Raw genomic sequence first — 17,998 nt, forward strand, 5'->3', positions numbered from 1 at the left:
CAGCTTGAGGCTCTTCTGCATTGGCCTCATTTTTCAGACCCGGAGGCTACTTCCACTTTTATATGCAGTCATTGGTTTGACTTGCTTTATGTTTCCTTTGCTGTTAATGTGTTTAAAAATGCTTCCTCAAAGCAACCTGTCAAGTTTTTAGTGTGCAATCAGTCTGATTAACATGATTTTGAACGTTAAACTCGTGAGTCAGTCCTTCTGTTTAATATCTGGGACAGTTGGGTGTGTGCGACTGTTGTGTGTGGACATATGTGCACAATTACGCTAAAACTGGAGTGCGTGAGCAGCGCGTATTTACGTGTGTCCCTCTCTGTTTGTGTTCGGAGGCCGGTTACTGGTCTTGGTTTGGTTCAGGCTTTGGCTAATTGTGGTGGATGCAGGGGGGGCTGGAAGGGGGGGGGCATCGTGACCCCTCCCAAGCTCCATCTTTGAAGTATTAAGTGGACAGGGTACCTTGTCATTAGGGCAGAGCCTTTCATCTGTGCACTCCAGTGTGTTTGTGTGTCTGTGTGTGTGTGTGTGTGTGTGTGGACATTGTTAGCGGAGCGCGGGGCACTGGAGGAAGTAAAAGAGGGACTCATTTTGAATCCTGTCAGGAAAAGAGAACAAAGTAAAAAGAAAACAGAGATTTTCCGGAACAAAGTCACCCGTTGTCTTTTTGGTTTTAAGAAGAATGGAAATACAGAAAACCCGCACAAGACCTTTGTGGCTTTAATTGTGTATTTACCAGCATTGTAGTGGCGAATTTTCCACCTTGTTCACTTTTTGAATTCCCCTTTAGAACATCGGCAACATCCTCTATAAAATAAATGAATCATAAATAAATGATTCATAATACACATCATCACGGGATTCTAACGAAAACACTTAAAATAGATGTTAAACTGAATAAAAATGACAATAAAATAAAAAAGAAACACACAATCGGAGACTATCACTGAATAAATATGTAAATATGAAGTGATTAGAGTCTAAAGGGAACTGAGGCTGTAAAATCTAAAAGATAGACAAAGTGACAGAGCGGCTGCTGATATGAGGCAATAAAAGCAAAGCCGGTAATAAAATGCATCAGTTGTTCAGTGAGGTGCAGAATGAACTCTCACAGCATCAGGGAAGAAACGGCCCCTCATGAATGCAAACAGGTTGGAAACAACCCTCTGAATCCCTCTGAAGGCAGGTTTTCTTAAAAAAAAAAAAAAAAATTCAACAATTTATCAGCCGGAAACTCTAAAAATAGAAATTATAGTTGAGTTTTTAAATTTCCGTCCTCGAACTAATAATGTCCGCGAACACATCTGTCAGGAAAAAGCTTAAAATAGTCATTATTCATTAAAAAAAAAAATCACTTCTGTTCTACACTCTTGATTTAAAGCTTCTCCAAAAATAAAATGGGTTTACAATGAGCACTAAACTATTAGAGAACAAAACTGGGAATCCCGGACTGATAAAGAAATAACATGTTGATTATTATCATTTATGCTAAGCTAACCGGTGGCTTCATAATTACAAGACAAAAATATGATGAAGAATATTTTACTTTCCTTTCATAAGATTTCATCATCTTCAGTAATACGAATGCATGAAGTTAGTTTCACGTTAGCGGGCGAGTTAAACGGTTTCTTCTCCAGAAGGTACGAGCTGCGTGTCTATTTTGGGAGCGGTGTCGGCTGCCTTCCTGCTTAAACTCCCTTCTGCCCGTCGCCCTCGTCGATAACCTGTCTGAGTAATGGCATTTTCATCAACTTGTGCTATCAGAGGTAGAACGTGAGTTGGAGAGCGGCCGGCCCGACCGGCAGGAGGAGCGTGACGCCGCCACCTCCGGATGACTTTGTCGCGTCGGTCTATAGCGGCGGTCTTCGGGGAGCTCCGGCTCACACCATTAGAGGCCGCATTGATTGAGGCACGCTGTTTTCAGCGGAGCACTCTGTTTCGATCAATGACGTTTTGCCCTGACCTTAACTACCTCGGCGAGCACAGCTCCCCAGCTCTTGTCAAGCCACTCTGCTGTTTTTATTGCCTGTAAACGTCGCGCGGTGGGATGAGGGGGCGGGGGGTGGGAGGGGGGGGTTTGAAGAGTGAGAAACTCCGATTTCAGTCGAGCCTTCTGCTCTCTGAAAAATCCATTTCATTTTTAACATCGAACTTTGTTTCACGCCTCTTTTTGTCGCTCTTTAACAGGTGTCAGTCTCCCGTTTAAGGAAACCAACAGACGAGAAGTTTGTCCTGAAACATTTTATACCATCCCTCCTCCTCACTAACTGCAAATACGGCGGTAAAATCGTCGCTCTCTGCGTTTCAGGGCGTAGAAGCGCTCTGACGGAGCCGCGCTCTTGACAGCAGCTCTGCTGAGTCAATTATATATTTTTTTTAAATGAGCAGCATCTGTCTCATCTCTCTCCGTCCACAGAGGAGTCGTTCAGGGATGAAAGAGAAGTGTCATCCTGTGTTCCAGGAGCAGCACACTTTACCTCCTCAGCAGTCAGATCTGAAGAAAAGAGGCTGCAGAAGCTCCTTTGTGTTGTCTTTTTCGCTACGCTAATGAGGAGAGAGGCAACCTTTCAAACCGGGAGGTCACCGGTTCGATCCCTGCAGCCACCAGTGTTCCCAGCTCTCATCGAGAGATCTTTATCGCAGCGTTTTTTTTTAGGTCCAAAATTCTAAGATTGTTAAAGGAAAGGAAATATCTCGATACATGTGTAGGTTGTTTTCAAAAATTTGAGATTGATATTCCTGAAACAAATAAAAATGATCTCACGAAGGCTGAATCTGTGACTAAATGTCTTCTGCAAGACTGATCTCTTTTCTGAAAGTGTAATTGTAAGGAAACGAAGTGTCCCCCTTTAGTTTAAAGGGCTGTTCACACCAAAGATTCGTAGCAAGGTAGTTTGCAGCTACTCGTAGTTCTTGAGTCCACAACATCCTGAAGCCTGCCCGTTTTAACCAAAGCAACCAGACGAGAAGCTTTTCAGGCTTTTTATTTGTAGCTGAATATGATTCGTAGCATTTTAACACGAGGCTTCTTTAGTTCAGAACTGAAGATACTAAAGATCAGGACTAAAGAAGTCTTTTGGATCAGAGGCGAATCGTCTTCTGGAAACTAAAGAAGTCCTGTTGCCTGTGGGTAAAACATTTTTGATTGACATTGAGCTGGAGAAACTTCACAGACAATATCAGACATTTTTTTTTATTATTTATTTATTTTTTTAACGGATTTTAAGCACGGTTAGTGTTACATTTATGTGACTCAAATTTCAGAGTCGGTTTGTTCTGTGATTTGAAATCTGTCAATATACAATTTGGACATAAATGGAAATCAGTCCTCAGCAAAGATGTTTTTCCCTTTCATATCTTTGTTATCAAAAGAAATTCTAAACTTTTTACTAAATTCAAAACCCAATGTGGAGCTTAGGGATTTCAAATTTTGTTGGCACCTGAAAACACTGCAGGGTTTTCTACAGTGTCATCGTGGGTCCTCATAAATATGTTAATTAATCCAGACATATGTGTTTGTGGGGGTTGGAGACGAGTTAAAATACATGAATCTCAGCACCTGCTAAATATATATTTAATTCACTGGTAGTCTTCAATCAACAACAGTTTGAAACCTGTGACCATCTTCTGCTGGCGCACAACAGAAAGGAGGCGAACTGTCCCTTTAATTAATAATGACTTATTACTAATTCACGCCGGTTAATCCATCCGCATTTATTTGCTGTGTGCTGCGGGGACAGCTGGGCAGGCCTGAGAGAGAGAGTGTGTGCGTGTGCAGTGCCTCGGGGCTTACTGTATCAGTAGAGCTTGACAGACAGACAGACAGACAGACAGACGGGCGATGACAGGGATGCGGGTGTCAGTGATATGCAGCAGAAACACAAGAGGAAGAAGAACAACAGTCTCATGTTTTTTTCAGGCCCACGCTGCTCTCAGCGGACGGCCAATCATACGCTTTCAATGAGTCAGTACAAGCTAAGCTACCTCAGCAGTGTGGTGTGGAATATGAAATCAGTGTGTGTGTGTGTGTGTGTGTGTGTGTGTGTGTGTGTGTGTGTGTGTGTGTGTGTGTGTGTGTGTGTGTGTGTGTGTTTGAGAGCAGCAGCAGTTAGCAGTCAGTCTCTCTGGTGAGATGGCTGTAGCGGTCCGTCACAGCAGCCAGTTGTGATTTGAGATGATGTGCGTGTCCTGGCCGGCGGAGGCGAGGGGGGAAGCCGTCTCGTCTGCCGCCGCCAGCCTGCTGACGGGAGGTGACAGCTACCGTTTAGCAGGCAGGAAACAGCTCGCCGCCGGGCCGCTACGTCACAGCAGATTTCACTGTGTCATCCCTCGCTCACCCTGTTAACGTAGCAGCACGGTGGGGGGGGGTTGAGCAGCGGTCCCACCCGGGTCGGGCGTGTCGCGGATTGAATTCACATGCACAGAAAACTATGCGAACGTCATAATTTTTTCATAAATCTTTGCCATCCTGTAATTAAAGATTCAACAGTTATTACTTATTTTATTTTTTTGTGGACAAATGCTTTAAACATTCAGAGCAGCAGGAACAAATGTTTTTTTTTTTTTTTACATCAAACGTCTTAGGAAGGAGGTTGGGGTCGATGGATGGGCATGCAAAACATTATAATGAATAATTCCGTTTTTATTTTTTTAACCGTTAGCGTGGCTCATGCTAACTTTGTTTTCCGTCTCTGAGGAAACGAGCGTGTGAATGTTTTTAACCTTTTATTTGGGGGGGAAACAAGCTCGCAATTATTTTTACATGAATAACTTTAAACGTTTAAACGAGAGGAAACAGAAATTTGCCACCTCGATGCCAATATGTAAGTTTGTAGACTAGAATCAATAAAACTGAGTTCGATTTTAAAAAGACAGAAGGAAGTTGTCGTTTTCTTGTGGTACAAACTTCAAAATATAATTTTTTTTAAATTAAAATATTGTGACTATTGTGGCTTGACTGGTTATCACTAAGTCCAATGAAAAAAAAATAATGCCTAGTAAAGTTATGGAGTTTCAGCTTGTAAAAAAATGAAGGACCTTGCTGGACATTTAAAGTAATTTTTAGGTGAAAAATGAAACTAAAAACAAAATGTGTAGCTTTTCTATAGCATGAAGGGGAAAAAAAATTATCCTCACACTAGAGCATTAGAGTAGGTCGGGATCTCCCTGCACACATTTGATATAATACAGTAATACCACTTCTTGAAAGCAACAGACTTCCTTGGGTCGATTCAAACTGCATTTATGGTGAAATCTTCAGTCGAAGTGGAAGAGAAGAAGAGCTCAGCTGCAGGTAATGTGTTAATGTTGTCAAGACGAGGTGTGAAAGCTGCAGCACGGAGGTTAATTTCTCCCGAGAGGCAGCTCACGCAGACGTCCTACTTTCTTTAAATCTCGGTTCTTTGAAAGTTTCAGGTTGATTCTCCATCTTGAAAACAGAAGTTTACACAACAGAAAGTTTCTCAGCAGCCGTTCTGGTGCTTTTTGATCGAATCCGTCGATTGTCGTCAACAGATGGTGTTTATGGAACTGAAGGTGTTCAAATTTCAGTCATGGAGGAAAGTTGAACGTTGAAAGTAGTATTTTTTTTTTGGACTTTATGAAAGCTCTGATGAAGATCCGTGTTGCATGAGGAGATTTTATTTTGACAACTTGTAAGTTTAAAAGCTGTAATTTTTCAAACTTTTGTGCCCCGGCGTTGAATCATCCATTAATGCTGACACTTTCTGTTTTGAGTCCGGGGATGTGATTCCTTCTTATTCTCGACTGGAAAACAAACACATGAAATCAATAACAAGCAGAACTGCAGGTAAAAAAAAAAAAAAAAAAAACTTGACGGAAAGTTTGTTGTGGAGATAAAAGCACATTGTTACTTTTCATCGTGAGCTCATCACTGGAGCTCTTTGAACATTTCAAACTGACGACGTACAAAAGCCGGAGGGGGGGGAGGGAATCCGATTCTTCTTCTTTTTTTCTTCTTCTTCTTTTGATTCGGCGTGTCGGCCTCTGATTACTTCCATACTGGGTTTGTAAATATTTTCATGCAGATGAGCCGGCGGTCGGGCTCCACGTAAGACAGAGGAGCTGATTCATCAGTCTGGCAAAGGCAACATTTGGATACAAATTCCTGTGGCGGCAATCTGACATTTTGAATGTTTGATTCTCGCACACATTCAGCGGTTTCACATTTCTGACGACATTCTCCGGATTCTCGAGCCGCTCTGCCGCGGCGTCCTCCTTCTCCATCAAAGAGTCGTCAGTTCATCTCCTCATATTCTTACGTTGCGTGCTCTGATGATTTACTCGTCCCGCTCTCGGGATGGAGAATTAAAAGATTGTTTTGAAAATAACCGGAGCAGTTTGACAGGACGTCTGCTTTGATCGAGGATATTTATTCAATATATGGAAAACATCGCTCGCTCTGTTGAGAAGAAACCGTCACGTTCAATTCAAACATCTGTCCGGTTTATGAGAGGACGCAGAGAGATGAATGATAAACATCACGGCTGGTTTGAGATTTCTTTATAACAATGGAAACAAAGATGAGGTCATGTTGGTTCCATTGTTTAGTCCTGTTTGCCTGCTACTGTTTACAATGACAGATGAATCTTTACTTCAACCAGTGTCAAGAACAGAAAATGAAATCATCCAAGGGGCGTGTGCTCACACAGAAATCATTATCGTTTCTTAATCAAAGCATTCATTACAGAGACGGTCCCGACAGCGACAGATTATCTTCTCAAACGGGGGCTATTTTCATCGGCGGATGAAGATCAGATTTGGTGCTCTGGTGAATATTTGGGGGCAGCAGGATGGGTTATGCAGGACTGAGTCAGTAAACTACACTGTGTGATGAAGGAAATTGTCACTCAGCGCAACAACATTGGATCTCTGTGAGGAAGGAACATTAAAACGATCCATTCTTTGTTGGTTTTGTGCTTTTCATAGGAATTTTTGAAAATACGAAAAAAAAAAAAAAAGAATATCACCAGAGCCGTGCTTCGGTAGAAATTAAACACACAGTCATGAGGATAGCTGTCGAATATAAGCAAGCGGTCCACATTGAGCCTCCAGGAGTCTCATGGTCCCGCAGCTCCAACACCAGTCCCACTCTCCGCTCTATGTCCGGGGGAAGAGGAAGATGAGGACGAGGAGGAGGAGGAGGAGCAGGTGGTTGAGTGGGCGTGCACGCAGTCTGGGCTCCTCCAAGGTCAGGGAGGTCACGTTTTAATGGGCTTGCCCAGCCCGCCCGTGTCAGCAAGAATCTCTCACTCTATTTATTGCCTCGGCTGGCTGGTTATTTCTCCGGGGCAGAGCTGGCACCGAGCCTTATTACCTCATACCGCTGCAGGGATGGACTTTCACTCCGCGAGCTGCTGCCCTTTTTGTTTTGCTTCATTTCAGGTACGTAGCTAACCGACTGGTCCGGAGATGTTTTCGTGGAACAGTAGAAGAGGGTCAAACGAGAATTGGAAAAAAAAATGTTATTAAATATGCTGGAAATCACAGAAATATCATGCTTCTGTTTTTAGCCCCAACAAACCTTTTTCTTACCCCGCTAGCGCCATCATTGTCCTTTAATATTCACGGCACTTAAGGCACATATTAAAAATTATATTATTACACGAGGAAAATATTTATTACATGTAAAATGTCTCACTGGGACAGCAGTTGTCCTTACAGGCAGCAACTACAGGTGTTTCCAACTCAACCAGGACAGAAAGCCTGAAGATTATAAGATAAGATGATAAGAGACCATTTTTCCATTTTTGGAAGTATTGCCTGTTTGTGATCATTTTGCAGCACTATCAGTAACTCTCCTGTCTTAAGAGAAAAGAAAACCCGACAAAATAAAAAAGATCTTCCCCCTTCTCCTCCCTGCGGCCCCCTCGGCCGGCCTCGCCGCAGGTCGAGGGGGTTTCTGTGTATGCAGGAGAGGATCAGGATTACTGCTGACATCAAGAGCCGACAGTCTGGATAATGTGGGTCTGCGATTGAGGTGTGGATGATGGGTGATCCTGCTGCACCGAGGCCACACAGCCCCATTCATCCCTCAGATCTCACACACACACACACACACACACACACACACACACACACACACACATATGCAGTCTTTGTGTTGTTTGGAAAGGAGATGGAGGAGAAGAGAAGGGGGGGGGGAGAGAGGACAGGAGGTGTGGAGGAGTCAGCAGACTGACGCTTCCTCTTAATTTAGCCAGCGTGACTTTCTTCATTTTTTTTTATTTTTTATTCCTGCTCCGTCAGTCTCCGTCAGATCAGGGCCGAAATGAAACACATCTCAGGATTAGAGAGGGAGATCCGCGAGCCTCTTTCTCGGTCTCAACATTTTTTCTGCATTAGCTCCTTCCTCTCAGCGTCTCGGCTAATATTTTTCTGTTTATATCCTGCGTGGCCTTTTCTCTCCGCCTCTTTTGTCTTCTCTGTCTCAGCAGCTGTCTGCTCGGTCTCCCCTGCCTTCCCCTCCTGCTGGTTTCCTCCATCAGTCTCTTTGTCTCTCCATCTCCTACCTACCTCATTCTTTCTCTCTTAATCTTTCCTGCTCAGCCTCTTTTTTTTGTCTTCATCTGCCTACTTTTCTCAGCACTCTTCTCCTTCTCTCCGTTACTTCTGTTTTCCTCTGTCGCCTTTTCTTCTACTGTTTATTGTTTTATATATGTATATAAACAAAATAAGAGTTGTGATATTCTACATTTCTGTTACTCTCAACAGATTGTATTAGAAAAACAAGATGTTTTTTCCAATCTGGGTTGTAATAGTGTAACTTTAAGATAAATAAAGCAGGTGGTTGTCCAGGAGCCAGGTTTCACCACATACAAGTCCAGAACAACGCTGACTTGATCGTACTAACAAGTATTGAACGAGGTGCGATCAAAACATTCGGAGACTGCATCTATAACAACCAAAAACTCGTCTTCATTTAAATCTGGCCGCCATCTCCTTCATCGTCCTCCCTTTGTGTAGCCATACGTCGCTCCCTGGGCTGCTGCAATTCTTGAAACGCTCACTGGAAGTCCTGTTTTCTGTTATCGCATCAAGCGTCATCTCTACAGTGTTTAAATGAGACCCCTCAGTTTGAGCTTTATTTTGGGAAACGGAAAGAAGTGTCACAGCGAGAAATATCCGGCGAGTCGGGCCGGTGGGAAGTGATGATTGTGTTGCGCAGCTACGAAACTTGTGTATGTTGGAGAACGCTGTTGCCATGGCGCCACATTTCAGGTGGTTTGCAGCGAATGTTTTTTTTTCCCCCTCGAACGCCCTCAGAAGTTCACAGTAAAACTCGGTGTTGACAGTCTGACTCTGGCGGGACGATTCCCCTTCGAATATTAGATCAAACCAATCTGGTTGCGCTTCTGTCCTGACGCTGCTTCTGCCCTGGACATTGACTTTCCGGCCCTCTTGAAACGTGAACGTCGCTCAGAACAACTCGTCCGACTCGTTGCTTCATCGCCGTAGTCTTTCTGAAGCATTTCAAGGGTCTCTGTCGCAGATTCTTAAGAGTTTGAAACTGCAAATGCACACGCAACAGTGGTCATAAATTAGAGTGTAACAAAGGAGCTTTTAAGTTATTGCTGCCCTCTGCTCCGTGCACATTACACATATTAAGCTTATTATATATCTCTTTCTCCCACAGCTACAAGGAAAAGGAAGTTACTAAGCGTGTTTAAAAATGAAGCTCTACATGTGTGAGCTGCAAGCTTCATATCTTCAGTAGGATCCGGTGGGTTCGGGGCTGAGCGTTAAAGTCAGGGAAGTCCTGAGAGACGGACTCACGCACTGTCGGTTTTGGTCTTTTTCTGGGGATTTGTGGACACCAAGAGAAACACACAGAACAACAGCTGCCTCACCCTTTAAAATCTCTCGTACTTCTCTCAGTTTCTCTCCCCCAGCAGCTCTCCCACTCTCCTCCCCCACCCTTGTTCCTTCAAATCTCTTGTTCTCTCCGTCTTCAAAAGGCCGTCCGCTTCACCTGTTAGTGTTTGCTCCTGCAGGGCACATTTTCTGCTTCTCTTTGTGTTCTTTTTTTTTTTTGTCTCCTCTACTTCTGTGGTATTAGAGAGCCTCTGCGGTGAAGCATCTTATCCTCCTGACCACATCAGACGGGCACAGCCTGCCTGCCTGCCGCCCGGGACACAGGGGTGTGTGGGAGACGGGCGGGGGAGGGTTATTCCTGAAGCAGTAGAGAGGGGGCGGGGGGGGGGGGGGGGGGGGGGGGGTAAATGTGGGGTCAGGTTACCTGTCTGTGAGGAACGGGGGTGATGGAGTGAAACAGCTCGCGGGTGGAGCAGGCTGCTGCTACGCCTCTTCCTCGGTTTGTCCTCAGGCCAGCTGTGTTCGTGAACTGAATTTGGCATCTTCTCAGATAGATGAATGTCTTCATCGTGATGTCACGATAAAGAAGCTTCACACACGTTCTGGTGAGGGAACGCACACTCACCGTATGTGGGCCGCAATCCGATACTTGATATTGTTTCTTCGTTACGCGCGCGCTGCTACGATTTTCACAAAATGTGTTTGGGTCGCAAACTTGTCATTAATGGTAATATTAATGTTATTATCAAGGTTACATGGCAGTTGATTGATGGACAAATGTGACTTGGCAACTAACAGTTTATTTATCGAGTTTATCTGACTATGTAGATTCCTTTTCTTGCCAATAAAATGTGAGAAACGGACGCCATAATTGAATGTAACATTCTCAAAGTAGTTGTTTTATTCAACCGCCACACCGAAGATTCATATTTTAGCGTCATATGACAGAAAAAAGCTGCAGATCGCAGAGACCACCGCTCCCGGTCAGACCAGATTCAGTTTTACGGTTCAGACTTCACACCTGCTACTTTGGTTGAAATCAAACTAAAGAGTCAGAAAGTCCGGACATAACAAGGCAGATCTTAAAGCACCCTTAGATAAATGAACAATATCTACTCTATCACAAAACAAATTAAAGGAGCTGAATACATCGATAAGCAGGTTGAGATAAGTGAGAAAATGTACTTTTATATTGTTTTGTTTGGCATCTTTGTTGGAAATGGTCTAATTAGTACCAGAACTCATGTGACATCTTGGCTTCAGGTTTGAAAACATATTCCTGGACAGTTATCACGAAAAAAATTAAATCACCAAAAAGTGAAATAAAACCACTCCTCATATCTCGTGGTCCAACTTCACGTTGGTGATGCTCTCAGTTAGAAACCCTGAACCTGATGTTCTGCACATTCTTCTGCACGCTCGCCGAGAACAGATTTTCCAGGTTTGATCAAATTAGTGAGTGTAGATATATCAAAGCAGCGGCTGCATAATAACTCGGTAATTACCCCCCCTCCTCACACACACACACACACACACACACACACACACACACACACACACACACACACACACACACACCCCCAACCCCACCCCCTCTCAGGGGTTGGACCGGCGTTATCAGCTCTTAGTCTCGCTGCCTCTCCGCCTCCCCCGGAGCTGCCGATCTCTCGCTGGGCTTGTCTCCGTCTTATCTCGCCCTCACACTTCACGGAGAGGAAGTTCTTAGAGGGCTGGGCCCGACAGATAGCGGCTGACCTGTCTCTTCCCTCTGGAGTCGTTTCTTTTTTTTTTTAAAGGAAGCCGCAATCTGCTAAGTGAACTCAAATAGCTGACTAGATTATCCAGCCCCTCCCCCACCCCCAACCCCCCTACGGCCGCCCCAGTTGTGCAGCGAACGCACCCTTTAGTGTCTGAGGACGGGCGCACTCTTCCTCATGCGTTCCCCCGGCGCACCTGTCTCTCCTTAATGAAGCGGGAAAGCTGCCGGCGGACTCAGGTGACGCTCCTTTGAAGCTGCCACCCTGTTGGGAGTTTGAACCTGAGGAAGGAGGCCCCAGTGAACGTGTCAAAGGAGGAACGCTGACAGAAGTTAAATGACTCCCATAAACCCCCTTTTTTTTTTCTTTTTTTTTTTCCTCGTTCGCTGCCTCTTTAATAACGCTTCTTTCCATCTCTGCAACTTTGATTGACTGTCTGATGTCTGCAGGCAGCCACAGGAAGAGTTTGCACTTTGTTTCAAAACAGCTAATCAAGGTGGAGGATCTTTTTGGAGCGAAAGCTGTTGAGTTTCCATTGATGGTTTTTTTTTTTTTTTTCCGCCCCCGTCAAAGCCAACACCTGCTCCCTCCTCCCTGAAAAGAAGAGAAAATATCTTTTGTTTCCTTTATCAAAGTCAATCAGATTTTCTTTGAACCTTTTTTTTTTTTTTTTCTTCTAAAATTAAACCGTGTGCTCACCGGGGGGATTTTGAAATGCCTCTTTCTTTTATCAACACGTTGAAATGTCTGTTGTTTTCGCTCGAGAAATCAGCCCCATCCATCGCGGAGAGACGGCAGGTAGAAGCAGCGGCGCGTCTCCGCACAGCATGAAAAAATGCAAATTGCTGTTTCAGCATCTCCCCCCGTTTTCAAAATAAAGTCCGCTGCAATCTAGAAAGCGTATCGTAATTGAAAAGAAAGTGTTTTAAGGTAGATCGGCTTCAACGCCAGTTAAGCCTATTAACGTCTTATCGGGAGTCACAGCGCGTTTTATTTGTTGATTAACCCCCGATGGAAGAAGTTCCACAGCACTTCCACTTCCAGGAAGAGATGCAGCAGGAAGTCGGAGGTGCAGGCAGCTGTTTCCTGTTTCACCTCCCCACGACGGGAACGCAACAGTGAAAATGTGCGTTAGTGAATTTTCTAAATGTGTTCCTTTGTTTTTTTTTGTCTGTGTGACAGATGGTGCTGCTGACAGCGGGGAGCTGGACCTGAGCGGGATAGATGACAACGAGATAGAGCTGGTACGAGTCTGCTGCTCGATGAGCTCCATTCAATCTTTACACGCGACAGTTTGAAATGTACAATGTTACTCAAATGCATCTTTGTGTAGATGCTCTCTGTTTTCACCTCTTGCAGTACAACAGTTACTGTTAGTATGTCTGTTAGCACCGATTTTCGTGAAATTTGGCAATGAAAAAGTTCCTGTTGCACGCAAATGGAGCGCAGCACCATGACGTGCATGAAGCAGGGGGAAGCTATAACCTTAATGAGCAAGTATTCCAAGATTGGTTGCTTGATCATCATCTGCACCCGAGTTAAGTCCGTTTTTGTGACAGCTGGTACGTGAACATCTGCGATTTGAGCTGAGCGCACTTCAAATTTAGTGTCAAACTCAGAAAATCGAACATCCTCCTGCTTAATGCTCGTCACTGTGCTGCAAAGTCAAAGATAACCACATATATTACACATGTATATTAGTTTTCTCCATACTTCTGGACGACTTTAGACATTTTCAGCTGATATACCATCAGTCCCAGCGGATACCAATGTCATGTAAACGTCTACAAGATGTAAAACCCGATGATGTTTGCAGTGAGCCGACGTCGGACTCTCGGAGTCTGTTCTGCTGCTGAGTCGAGCAGAAATACTTTTGAATTGAAGTATCTGAGGTTGAACAAGACACCTGTGGTTCTTCTGTTCCTGTTCTGGAGGAGGAGTCGGTCCGTCCTCTCGGGCCGATGCATCGACTCCCGAGGCAGCCAGCATCTAGAAAATGCCCTTTGATACGCCGGTAGTTTCCTGCATATTGTAGCCAGCTTCATGTTTGTTGTCTCATACATTTTTACAAACTATGATTCTAAAAGGCATGTTCACAACATTTAGGCCTCACGATTACACTGAATAAATCTCAAGAGTCAACAAAGCTGACCCTAATATAGAAATCGTACATCCTGCTGAAATCAATCATAAACAATAATGCTGGCTGTTAATCACAGCAGCTACAAGGTTAGAGGGATTAATTCTACCTCAACGTCTTTTCATGTTAACAGAAAGGAAAAAGCTCGAAGTGCATCCAAACTTTCCGAGTTTCTGGAGGCCTTTTGTGTTCTTTTCTTTTTGTTCTATCGGTTATGATAACATTGTACTCGCAGGGTTAACGGCTGAGAGAAGTTTTGACTGTCCGATTCAAGCATCCATCACACTTTACAGGCCGGCTTCCTGCTTCAGCTGTGACCTGCTGCACTCTCAGTGTCTCACGCAATAAGGATGATTTTATTTTTGACATTTCAGATGTGCTCACTTTCAGTTTTAGGTCCAAACAAAGTGCTTCAGATAAATCCGCTGCTCCTATTTCAGACCTCGGGAGGCCAAAGCCTTGACATAGACAGCCAAATTGTAATAAACTGGAACTGCTTTAAAGTATCATCATGTGTACATTTCTGCAGAATTAAATGGAAGAACTCGCGCTGCATTTTTCCAGTTTTCACTCCGTACTTTCTGTAAAGAACCTAAAATACATGAAACTGTATTCATGCATGAAATTAAGAATTAATTTATCCAGAGATTGTAAAGAGTCTGTTCTTCCCAGATAGAAAAATACCTGCAGTTTAGTGTGATAATTGCTCCCTCTTTCTCTCTGCAGTACCTGCTGAATGACAAAGAAGTCAAAATCAAGACGGCGCTCTGGATGGCAGAAAACTCCGACTACCTCAAAGAGCAGAAAGGTACTTCCCAGGATGCACCACCATTTTCTGTTGCTGGTCGTGTTTCAAAGCAGAATTTAACTTTCATTTGTATGCGTTGGGTTTGTTCCGAGATGTATCTTCAATACTTTATCAGGCAAACAAGAGTTCAAACCTCCAGCTGAGCCGAACAGCGCTCAGGTCGTGGCTGCTAGTGATTCTGTATTCGTACCGCTATCTTTGGTATGCTCAGACTGTTTCTTGTTTATTTATTTATTTATTTTTTTCAGAAAAGGAGGCGAAGATAGCAAAGGAGAAGGAGCTCGGGGTCTACAAAGAGAAGAAGGTAAGAGCCTGAGAAATAGCGTGTTTGTTGGGTGTCGGCAGAAAGTTGATCGCAGGCGGTGAAACGGTCAGACGTACAGGGACGTCTCGAAAAGTTCAGACAGACACGGAGCCGGGTTTCGATCAGTCGGACAGAAGACGGGTTAATGGACCGTGACTCTATTTGTCAGTCCAAAAAGCAGCAGTCACATGAATTTGTTTGTGTCTCAGAGGCATCCAACCGCCGGCTCTCTCAACCTGACCTGTTATTTACCTGAAATCTGCACCCCTCCACGCTGTCACCAAGCCATTTATTCTTCCAGGGCCTTCGTCGGCTTTCGTTTTTCTCCGTCTGAGTTGCGCCTCAGAAAGTCTCAGATTGTTCTTTTGATCAATGTTTTTGGCGCCACAGGAAGGCAAAGAAGTGCAATTGTTATAAGAAATCATCTGTTTCGTGAGAAATTGAAAAAAAAAAAAAGAGGGAAGTTGTGCCGTTTCAGATTTATCTTGTGTCTCTTGTGACAGCCGCCGATCCAAACAATCTGTTGATTTAAACGGAAAATCGTTATGACGGCTCGAGTTCGGATTTCGGCCGGCGCCATCTTTCTAGTTCGGGGTGGTTTGGAGCAGGAAGTGACCATATTTGGACGAGCTGGGGGAAGTGAGCAGTGGATCTGACTGATCTGATTGGAAACCTGACGCCACTATGTCCCGCCCCACTGAGAGCTGTAACCTGACTGCACCAAACGGCTTTTTGAGGCTTATTTTCAAATTAATGACGGGATTATTTTCAGATGGACCGCCAGAAAACAAAAATGGAGTGAGTTTAGCTAGCAAAACCGAAATAACCGAAATAAAATTTATTGTCTTCAAAATCCGTGAGAGAAGTTGAATGGGAGTCTATGGAGTCGGAGGCCACTTTTATATACAGTCTATGGCTGTTATGGTAAAAATCTTGCCATTAGCTAAACTAACAATTTATTTATATAATCTGTCGCCGAAGCATAATTTATTTATTCATGTAACAGTTTATTTAAGCTTTGGTTTTGTTTGAAATTCCGACAGCGGAGAGCCCCCTCCAGGAAACACCCCCCGATCCGAGCCAACACCGCCGACGAGGCCATCGAGAAGATGCTGGAGCAGAAGAAGATCTCCTCCAAGATCAACTACGACGTCCTGAAGGACCTCAACGTCAAGCCGGGGGCGAGTCCGGCTCGCCCAGCTGAGATCCCGAAGAAGGAGCCGACCGCCGTCAAGCTGACGGGACGCATCCGCAAACCCGCTCAAACTCCGCTGAGCCTCAGCACGCCGCTCAGCACCCTGGGAAAAAGGTTGGTTTATGGCACGGTTTTAACTTACATCCTAAAGGTAATGGCTGTTGTGCGAGCCGTTGTGCCAACTTTAAAAGGTCGTTTTCCCGAAGATATGGATGCAGTCGATGCTGAATTCATTGCGTTTTAATAGATATTTCAGCCGTCTCAGAGACAATTAAGCGCCGGTCGTTTAATCAGCTGATTACTGTGTACCCTCCTCTTGTTAACACTATTACCTGTCATGTCAGCAGCCAGTACAGCCCCTGATGAATAACACCTAAAGCGCATAAATCCATATTTAATTACGTTTGGATCTGCCGCCCCCCGCCCCCTCCTTCAGTCCCTCACACCATTAAATAGCGTTGAATGCAAACAGCAGATGCTGGATGGAATGAAGAGGAGATGGATGGACGATGTTTACTCGGGTCTGATGCTGCCTCTTCCACTGGGGTCAAGCCCAGACATTTTTTGTTTTTTTTTGGTTGTTGTTTTTTTCTGGCTCCGCTGTGTAACGAGGAGGCGGCGCTGCCCGATCCTCTCTCCTGTCGGCCAAAATAATCACCTGCGACAGGCGGACAGATGCTCACTTTCCTGTTATTTATTTATTTTTGTGCTTCTCGACTCCGGCAGGATATTTTCTCTCTTTCTGCAGCTTGTCTGCCAGGATTTGTCCCCGGCCATTGCTCTCCCTTCCCTTTCCCTTCCTTTCACAACATGCATTCACGGGACTGATCCACTCCAAGCTTTTCAGACGAATTTAATGGGTTTTCTGCAGCGTGGAGAAAAGCTGAGGAGTTTTTTTTTTTTTTTTTTTTTTCTACTTTGTTTGGTGTTGGGGGAAATTGGTTTCCAATGGCTCTGTTTTTAAACCTCTTTCTTAATGTTGGTTTTTTGGTGCTATCTTGAAGCTTTATAGGACTCTTATAGAGGCAGCTGTTTAGTGATTAAGGGGATGTAAACCCCCCAAGTTGACCCCCTCCCACCTTCTGCGGTTACTTGAGCTCCAGTCATCTGGTTACAGTTTGCTAGGCCTTCGTAAAGCCGAGTCCTGAGCTCCACGGTGATGCGCCGCGTTCGGTCTCAGACCCACCGAGGGGTTTGATGATAAGTCGGCTGTTTCATTGCCCTTGGTAGTCTTTTCTTTTTTTCAAGGCAAATTAAAAGTGTTCATAAAATGCTCTTAAACAAAATTAGTTCGTCACTTGGCTCTCCGCAAACAGATCAAAACAAGAGAAGAAGAAAACAACTTAAGAAACTGTTAAGATTCGAAGCCGAAGCCTGCGAGAGTGAAAAACAGGTCATGGAAAACAACAACGTATCAAGGAGACAAATACGGAGTGAAATCCAGAGTGTTGTCTCCCACTGAGAGTTGATGCTTTGTTTTGTGGTCATGTGCTTTCTGTGCAGCGGGTTTCATTATTTACTTTGCGGCCAGGTCGCTGTCCAAAAGGAGGGATGGTTATTTCAAACTAATAAAGAACAGAAAAAATATGGAAAAAAAAAAAGCAACAAAGATCAAAATGAAAGGAAACAGAAAAAAACGGAAACTGGGGGAAAGAAATGGAAGACTGAAAACAAACCAAAAATGAATAAGAAGCAAATTAGACCTACTAACCTCACAAAACCTCACAATTTTTGCCTGAAATCAATAGACAGCCTTCGTCTCTGGGTGAAAAAAAAACAACCACTCCTCCTCTGACAACATGATTGATGACACAAATTATGACACATTATATCATCCGCCATTTAGAGGACGGTAATGTGATGCTTTATTGATCGCCGTGGGGAAATTGCCTCCGCGTTCGCGCCCCTGCGCAGGGAGGTCAGAGGTCAGCGTAAGCAGGGTGAAGCCGGCAGTGACACC

General features: G+C 44.3%; 1 protein-coding gene across 2 annotated transcripts in view; it reads left to right on the forward strand.

Annotated features, from left to right (window-relative positions):
* LOC138205128 (transcription factor IIIB 90 kDa subunit-like) overlaps window positions 1-17,998 on the forward strand; it is a 94,439-nt gene that overhangs the window by 41,517 nt on the left and 34,924 nt on the right. For both annotated transcript variants that reach the window (XM_069160846.1, XM_069160847.1), the window contains 4 exons: window positions 12,774-12,835; window positions 14,458-14,539; window positions 14,788-14,843; window positions 15,887-16,152. In XM_069160846.1, coding sequence (XP_069016947.1) covers window positions 12,774-12,835; window positions 14,458-14,539; window positions 14,788-14,843; window positions 15,887-16,152 — 466 coding nt within the window. The remainder of the gene's footprint in view (window positions 1-12,773; window positions 12,836-14,457; window positions 14,540-14,787; window positions 14,844-15,886; window positions 16,153-17,998) is intronic.

Source organism: Embiotoca jacksoni, unplaced genomic scaffold, assembly GCF_022577435.1.
Source record: "Embiotoca jacksoni isolate LCO1_2020_lvr unplaced genomic scaffold, fEmbJac1.0.p SCAF_27, whole genome shotgun sequence".
Classification (NCBI taxonomy): Eukaryota; Metazoa; Chordata; class Actinopteri; family Embiotocidae; genus Embiotoca; species Embiotoca jacksoni.